This window comes from Clarias gariepinus, chromosome 6, assembly GCF_024256425.1.
Source record: "Clarias gariepinus isolate MV-2021 ecotype Netherlands chromosome 6, CGAR_prim_01v2, whole genome shotgun sequence".
Lineage (NCBI taxonomy): Eukaryota > Metazoa > Chordata > Actinopteri > Siluriformes > Clariidae > Clarias > Clarias gariepinus.
The window spans coordinates 30,948,493-30,957,647 of NC_071105.1; the positions used below are offsets into that span (position 1 = coordinate 30,948,493).

Genomic DNA, 9,155 nt, shown 5'->3' on the forward strand with positions numbered 1-9,155 from the left:
CTAGGTGTCAAAAAAAGAAGCGCATGCATGATACATGATACTCGGTGCTCGTAAACTAAGACAATGCTTGTTTTTCAAGTCAAAATTTATTAAAAATCTTTGCTTGTCTAGCGAAACACTCATAAACCGCGTTACTCGTCATCCGAGGTTCCACTGTACAAATAAAACTGAACTGAACATCTATGTTTTTTTCTAATCACATTTACTCCACAAGGTTTAGTGGTTCAGCTCGATCCCACCAGGTCCTATAAGGTGTTAAGGGTTCATAACCCAGTAATTTGACCCTTATGAAATGGTGACTTTTTTTGGAAAGACATTTTTCCTATATACACTTAATAGTATAATTCTGTAAAATGAGAAAATATATCACCCTTAAAAAGGGATTATGTAAACCTCTAGACTTGTAACATACTTTCAAAATATTGATAGTATACATAAATTTTTGTACAGTTGTCATTTTGCACTTAGCCCCCTTAGAATTTTATAAAGTGGCTCCATTGTTTTGAATGTGCTCATCATAAAACTATTTATTTACTGTGTATTAAATTCTAAAAATGAAATCTCGTAGTTGCATCTTCAAGTATCTCAGTATGATGTTTTTGTCCATCTGTAAGTTTGGTATAAATATTCAAAATTGAAAAAAAAAAATAATAAAGTCCAGATTTAAAAGTTTATCAGTTTTTTAAATGTTTAAAAAGAAGGAAAAGCAGGATGTGTTTGTACTGTGATGCTTTTGAATAAGTCTTACCTGGTCAGTAATTTTTTTAGCAGCTTAGTTTTTAAAACAAACAAACGAACAGCTTATTGTGTAACATCTGGCTTATAAAATCTGATTGTGTGTAACACTTCACTGCTCCAGGTTGCCCAGTTCAATCCTGAGTTCAGCTTCTGTTTGGATGGTGTTTTTCCTGTGTGTGATTTTCTTTACTGTCTTAACAACACATTGTAGGGGACAGGCTAAGATAAATCGCCCCTAGGTATTTTATGATGAGAGTGTCATTATGGGTGCAATATGTCCCATCCATGATGAATTACCATTTTTCACACAGTGTTCCAGTAATAGGATCCAGATCCTCTGTTTACATTGTCCAGAATAAAGAGGTTACTGAAGATATAAAAGTCTTATGTACCATCATGTTTATCAAAGCATCACATGGCTGACTGGCTCTCAGCGCAGACATAGATGCTGCAGGGACGAACCCTGGGCCCACCGCGTGCCCTCAGCCTGGGCAGCCTAAAGCTCCTGGGCACAAATTCATCACAGGCCTCACGGAACTTGCGGATCCTCCAGCAGTACACCACAGGGTTAAACACTGCCTTCATGTAGCTGAGCCACAGTGCTCCAACACTTGCTGCATAAAACTCGTTACTCGTGTAGAACTTCTGATTGAAAGCAGCCAAGAGGCCGAGTGCCGTGTGGGGCAGCCAGCACACAGCAAAGCCAACAAAAAGGATAAGAATTGTGGTGAAGGCCCGGGTCTTGAAGCTCACGTCCACGCTGAGTTGTGGGGGACGCCGTAGAACCGGCAAACTTACTTTTCCTCCATGTTCAGGACTGGGAAAAGTGTGGTTGTGGACACGCAAGGCGTTTCGACGCACTGTGTTTAGGATGCGCAAATAGGAGACGAGCATGACGCTCACAGGCACGAAAAAGACCGCGTTGACCAGCAGCAGTGTGTAGCCCCGGTTAGGGGACTCTATGTATCCCAAAATGCAGCGTGGTGCTTTAAGAGTTGGCACGCTGCCAGCAGCAGGCAAAGCCAAGCAAAAGCACAGCAGCCAGGAGGCGGCGATGAGCAGGCGAGCACGACTCGGTGTTAACTTGTCTTGCCGCTGCACAATGATAAGAAAGCGGTCCACGCTGATGATCAGCAGGATGGACACTCCTTCCAGAACGAAGAGCCAATAAAGCACGAGGGTGATGCGGCAAAAGTCCGGTCCGAACCGCCATTCATCGGACACCACCGTAACAGCAGTCACAGGCATGCAGAAAAGCGAGAGCATGATGTCGCTAAATGCCAGCGTGGCTAGTAAGAGATTGATAGCAGAACGCATCGCCGGCTTTTGATAAACTATGAGGCAGACGATGGCGTTCCCAAGAAAACCGATGGCGATGATGACTACCATTATAACAGACAGGACGACCTTCAGACTAATGGGTAAAGTGGAGTTTGTGGTTTCCTGAAGCCCAGTGACATTTGTTACATATTTGAGTGTGTGATGCTCTGGTAGACCACATCCTGAACTGCTGTTGCAGACCATCATGATGGTGAAGATAAGAGTTGGAAATCAGGCACAACTTTAATCCAGTCGGCTTTCTTCTCTTTGCCTACCATCCTTTTGCATCTAGATGAGAAGAGTAGAGTTTGAAATTTAGGGAGAAGGTACTACTGATTATCATGCACACACAAACACCAAACATTGCTTGGAGTTTAAAAATGTAAAGGCATTATGACATAAATTAGTGTTGTAGCAAGTAAAATTATCCCACTCTACCAATGCTAAAGTACAATCAATTACAACTGACAAAGAAAGAATTCTTATTCAATTTTTGAGTTTGGTCTGGAACAGCCCAACCAGTTGATGCAGCAAAATGCATTTAACCCCAAGAACACTGTACTAGCTGTTAAGCATAGTGGTGATGGCATCGTGCTCTGGAACTGTTTTGCTGCCAGTGGAACTCGTACATATTGCACAAATTACAAAGAAGTACTTTTTTAGAATTTTTCAACGTAACCTTAAATCATCAAAACTAGATGTTTAAATCTTGGACAGAATTCAGTGTTTCAACTGGACAACGACCCCAAACACACATCAAAACGAGTTGCAACAAACTTACCTGCCAAGATGACTAAAAATCTGCCAGACGTTTGTTTACGGCTACCAAAAGCAAAAAAAAAAAAAAAGTGCTCTCCATGTTTTGTGTAGGCTGACACACACATACACTCTCCTCTTTATCTATATAACTTATCTATATAACGTGCATGTCTTTGAACTATGGGAGAAAACTGGAGTATCCGAAAGAAATCCACCAAGAACAGGGTGAACATGCACTGAATAAAGTGAATGATGGTAAACTGCATCCAGTTGAAATTGAACCCTGACCCTGGAGGTGCAAGGTGACAATGCTAACCACTGGGCCCCCATGCCGCCTCCACACACATACAATGGACATATTTCTATTATGTATGTTGTACGATCATACCATGACGGTGGCTTGTTCCATAACCGATTCAATGTGGGCTTTCTGTGATAACGCTGATCCACACCCGCATCATGGGGGATGATCGGAGAACACAGAGTCCTCTTCAGAAGAAGAGTTTGAGCTCTGAAATCACAAAGGGGAGAGGAGCAGGAACAGAGACAAAAATAAATAAGAAGGTTTTGTGCCATGAAGGAATGAAGGTGTTGAATTCCTGTCTCTGGCTGCCAAGGCAACTGGAGAGCAGCTCCATGGCAACAAGAGCTCTCAGGGTGAGAGAGAGAAAATCTCCAAAAATAGTGCTGAATAGCTGGAGGCTGGGACAAGTAGTACACCTCAGTCTCAGAAAAAAATACTGAATTAGACAAAGTCATTTGTACAAATATAAGTAATCTGAATGAGACATATCAATAAAGTAGACGTTTTAAGCTGTATTATGACCGTTTGTGGTGTTTCTAAGTCTCGCGAGATTTGAAAACAAGCGATGGCTAGAACCTGGAACAAAACCGCACTACTGCAGTGTAAACAGTGTGTCAAAATGATTACACACACGGTCCCGGTGTGCTACTTTTACACATTTTATACCAGAGTATTATGTGTTAGACGTAAACGTGTACATTTTTAGTATTAACACTCACCTGTGTCGGCTCGCGCGTGACGTGATCTGGAAATGAGAGTCTTCGGCTTGCATTTGGTTTCCCTCACGTTCTAACAAAGCGACAGGCGGCTGGTGCAGGCTCGGCGTCAGACAGCGCGTTGTTTCCACCGTGCCGTTTTAACATAACGTACACGTGAAAACCGTAGAGACGCGCGAGACATTTCTTCCTCCTGTTATTCCTCAACAGGCACGCGCGTGCTTTCAGGCTGCAGCGCGAGGAAAAGGGGATGCGCGCACGCGCCGGGTCCGTTACCTACATTCTGACCGGCAAAAACTAGTTCTTACACCACCAAGATACCCCCTATACTTTTCTGCGTTCTTACTAATTTATGTTTTATGTTTTTAAATCTCTTCTTACCTCTAGCATGCCTGATTCAGCAGTGAAACACTCGCTGTGCCCAAAACACGGATGTGTCGAGTCTTTGAACAGACTCAGAACCGAATCGTATATACGAGTCGTTTTTCCCCCCAGGAAAGGGAATTCTGTTACCCTTACACTGTGATTCATACTGTAGTCATTAGGGATGGGAATTACCAGTCACCTCCCGACACGATGTTATCACGATACCTTGGTGCTGATTTTTAATCTATCGCGATTTTATAAATATCTTGATTCGATATTGCATATTCACCCGATTTTGTTTTAACCTTAAAAAAGTCTAATTATAACTTAAATGTATTAATTTCCTTATAATATTAATTTTCTCACTTAAAAACGTAACCCAGCATTTAAACAATACAAAATTACTTCAAATACAAGTGAGTGGCATTCATCTGAATAGCACATATCTCTGTTATACATCACAATTATTATTTAGCATATTAGTCAGTATTACCACACATGATGAAAATGTATAAATAGTCCAGAATGCGCAAAATGCCTAAAACGAAGCGCGTAGGTTGTGTGACTGAGAGCATGTGGTGCTTCTATCTCACGCTTCTATCATACGCGATTTTCAACTAATTAGTGATAGCAGTTTTTAAAACTAGAATAAGAGTGGAGACTATTTTTTGATAATGTACACTCTAGAAATGTACACTCTCGCTGGGTTAAATGTTAAAGTGCTGGGTTAGGTTATTTGACCCAACCAGTGGGTAAAATTAACACTCATGCTGGGTTGACACATTCCACTTGTTTTTAAAAATAATATATATTTTCACAAAAATCCCAAAATGTAAACAACTTCACATAATTTAAATAGATCATCACAAAATAAGAAAATGTGAAAAACTCAATTTTGACAAAAATGTCAGACAAAACCATGCAATCCTAAGGTGACCATTTGTTAAATATAAGATAAATGTAACATAAACACTCTGTAAAACAATAAAAACAAGAGGCCCCTGTAAATCTAATTTAAATTGCATTTTTTTTGCATTTAATACAATGTTTAAACACTTTTTATATACAGTAGAAGTTTTCAATGCAAATCTTATAATGCCCACATCATTACCATGACCATCATTAGTGTTGCAATGTAACTAACATTTACTTCAAGCTTTTTTTTGTTAAGGACGTACAGTAACATATGTATTTATTGCAAAACGTTTTTTTCTCGTCAACATACAAAAATACATAATTTTACCACCAAATACCACCACAACTTAATAAAATAATAAGGTAAATTTACATTAACTTACCATAAAATACTGAGTGCTCCGAGCATGATCCAGTCAGAAGTAAAAAATCCAGAAAGTTCACCAAAATAACACAACCAGTTTTTTTTAACAGACAGAAACAGAAGACATATTAAGACTGTCGTTAAACAATTGCTTCTTCTGACAATTTTAAAATATTATAAAATATGCCAACAGACTTTCCACACACAACTTTATTGAAGATCACTAGTAATTTACCTAAAATGACATTTAAGATTAAATTTTGTAAAAACATTTTTAATTATTATTTGTGTGCTACAAACACACTTTTCTCATAAAATACAGTATAGACGACTATTAACACAGAATATAAAAATATGAACTCCCCACACCCCCATATTAGTGGGGATATAAAACAGTGTGCGACTAAAACGGTAGAAAAGTGAATGAACATGGAAATTAACTTGCTCCTACCACAACTACAACATTTAAAATTTAGGTAAAAATTCATATTAACTTACCACAAAATACTGAAAAGCTTTAAAGTGCCCGAATTATGCCATTTTAAAGGTAGCTAATATTGCTTAATGAGTCTTTTAAAACAGGTTTACATGTATGCAAGGTCAAAAAACACTTTAGTTTTCTCCAAAAATAGATTTAATTTTACCCCAGTTCTAGATGATTCGTAAACGACTTGTGTGAAGCAGTTTGAAGATTCAGTCTGTCTAAACCCCTCCTTTCCGTGAGCCCTCACTGCTGTGATTGGTCAGATGGTGCGGTGATTTATGATTGGTCTACCGCTACAGCGTGTGTCGGAAAATGAAACGCCCATTACCATAACTGAACGACGGCTCTGGAGACCCGTCAATACATAGAAAAGATGGCGTTGGTTTTACCGTGTAACGACCAGCTAATTTTATATTAGTGGCTACAAAAATCGAGAGGTCTTTTATCTTTGTGTTGGTGTTGCGTTAAAAGGCCGGTGAGCAAAAAGGACAAACACAAACAAGTGTATTATACAAAACTAAATAAAGTAAATGAAAAAGGTGCACCACAACCAAACAAATATATAAACAATATTTACAAACTATATATAATAAACTGTATGTGTATGTGTGCGAGTAAGTGGAAAATGTCTAAAGTCCGTGCTTATTGTATGTGTGTTAGAGGAGTATGGTTCGGTCTCACCGGGGTAATGAAGTCAGAGAGGCCGATGACGGAGGGTGAGAAGTCCGGGAAATATGTCCAGTCAAAGATAATCCGGTTAAAAAATCTTTACAACAATCTCTCCTTCTCTCGTCCAAACAAATAACGGCAGCGCTGGCCCCCATTACTACTCATTAATTTTCCCGTAGACTTACACATTGCGCACGCGCGTGCGTGTGTGTGTGATGTGTGTTTAAGCGAACCCAGCAAGAATGCTCGGTCACGTTAACACGAGTGTGGTAACGTTAATTGTAAGATGGCGGGCAAGTTGTTCGTGACGTAGAACGTGGGCGGACATTATGCAAATATGTTACGGAGTGACGTGGATCCGTAACAGAGTAAAAATAGATTTGCTAACGACTCGTTTAGGTGAATGTGAGTCGATTCTTTTTTTTAATAGACAAAAACTTCATTTATCATACACTGTCAGCATCACAGATAGTGCAGATAGTTTATGTTCACACACAACATGAAAGAAAATATTTGAAAAAGCATAATAGTGGCACTTTAAGTGGCGTGTCCCTCACTTCAGAAGTGAAGAATCCAGAAAGTTCGACATGCCGTGTCTCAATTCCAAGAACGCAAAGAACAGCCTTGACTTGGAAGTGCACACTCGATGGTTTAAGGACACCGGGGTATATTTGCTAATGGAACGCAGAGGATATATTATACCATAACCGTATTATATCAAAGATTGCCTTTTAGAAATACACAAAATAAAATAAATCCGCTGTTTTAACCACTGCAAAGACATCACAGCCAGCGGTAGTTTTTAGAAGTTCTTTCCGAGGTGAGGCGGTGTTGGGCGGCTCCATGAGCACAGGGCCCTGTAATACCTGCCTGGAGCTCAAATCTCCCAAATCATTTTTTTTAAATAGACGCTATCTTAAATAACCGACTGATGTTTTGAGCTGATGTTTTACACACATACATTGTCGCTTAAACAATTCTTAAAACTACACTTACACAATAACAGTAATATTTTAAAAATTTTGCAGGCTGCCGTTTGGAGAAACTAGAGAATAAAGAATAAACCAGTTGTTGGGTCAAAACAACCCAACCAGGTGTTAATTTGTTAATAACCCACTACATCTCATTTGACCCGACATAGAGCAACGATGTGTTTACAGAAACAACCCAGCATTTTTAGAGTGTAACACTGGTCATGACCAATCAAACTCAGTGTGATCCCTGGTCATGACCAATCAAACTCAAAACAAGCCAATTCTGGTCACTGGCAGATCAAACAGTTCATCTTTATTATAAATAGATCAAAAAATTATTAAAAGAATCACTATTTATAACTGAATCGATTTTTGCCCCATCTCTACTAGTCGTGTATTAGAGGTGATCAGAACGAATGGAAATGAATGACATTATTAAAAGAACAGACAACATGCACAAGAAAATGAATGCATGGCTTCTTATTGGTTTTGTCAAAATGCAATGCAAGGTAACGTTATTTAGCTGATTAGAGAGTAAAATAAGGTTTTACATAACAATAACACACATAACGAAAAAGAATCAGAGTAGTAATAATTCCAACTTTTTCCAGCCTATTAAAACACACACACACGCACACACAAAGAGTGATAAAGTGTTTGGGAACCAAAAGAGTCAGCTCTTACTAAGTCAAATGATGTGACTCTGTGAAAGAAATAGAATTCCCATCACTATTAGTCTGAAAAAGCATTGATCATTTTATTTCCAGTGGGCATGGTGGCACAGTGGTTAGCATGATTGCATTGAACCTCCAGGGTTGGGGGTTCTAGTCTAGCCTCCAGTCTGTTTGCTTGGAATTTGCATTTTCTCTTTGTCGTTTTCCTCTGTGTTCTCTGGTTTCCCCCACAGTCCAAAGAAATGCAAATTAGTGTTTCCGAATTGCCTATAGTGCACTCTTGTGTGTGTGCGTGTGTGTGTGTGTGCGTGTCTGTGGCTTTGCAATGGATTTGCACAGCATCCAGGGCTTCCCTTGCTTTGTTCCCAGGGTTTACTGGTTTAGGGTCAGAACCCCTCTACACAGGATAAGCAGTATGGATGAATAAATTGGTTTTACTCTACAGGAAACAAATGTAAAGCACTCTATTGTTGGCACTAAGGCGATCTGGAAGGACTGCTGATTTGTGTTAAATGCTGTGCCATGTACAGTTAATCTAACTCTTTTACTCACCAGTTCTGTTGAATTCATTGAACATTATTTTCTTCTGCAAGAGATATATTAGTGCACCCCTTCTAATATGTCTTTACTTCCAGTAGGCATGTAACTTAATACCATTATTTGTTTAGTGAGCAATTCAACTGAATAGCAGATATATTTCTGTTATACACCATAATAGATAAATATTTTTTCTATTCCTTGTTCTTTTTTTTTTACTTTGCTCTGGAAACAAGCTAACTTAAAAACAGATGCAAAATTTAAAAACTACTAGGTTACAGTTGACATCAGGCTCAGGTGTTGTATGCCTAAAAGATCGGAAATGTTTGTAAAAA

General features: G+C 39.0%; 1 protein-coding gene across 1 annotated transcript; it reads right to left on the reverse strand.

Moving 5' to 3' along the window:
• On the reverse strand, positions 1–4,208 carry LOC128526906 (high-affinity lysophosphatidic acid receptor-like). Its single transcript, XM_053499119.1, has 3 exons — positions 3,841–4,208; positions 3,206–3,328; positions 1–2,346 (listed from the first exon to the last, which is right to left on the reverse strand). The coding sequence occupies exon 3, from the start codon at positions 2,263–2,265 to the stop codon at positions 1,150–1,152; it is 1,116 nt and encodes a 371-aa protein (XP_053355094.1). The 5' UTR covers positions 2,266–2,346; positions 3,206–3,328; positions 3,841–4,208; the 3' UTR covers positions 1–1,149.
• Positions 4,209–9,155: the final 4,947 nt, after the last annotated feature.

Excerpts from the sequence above, each read along its gene's own strand:
- LOC128526906 (XM_053499119.1), bottom strand. The coding sequence starts at position 2,265 with ATGATGGTCTGCAACAGCAGTTCAGGATGTGGTCTACCAGAGCATCAC.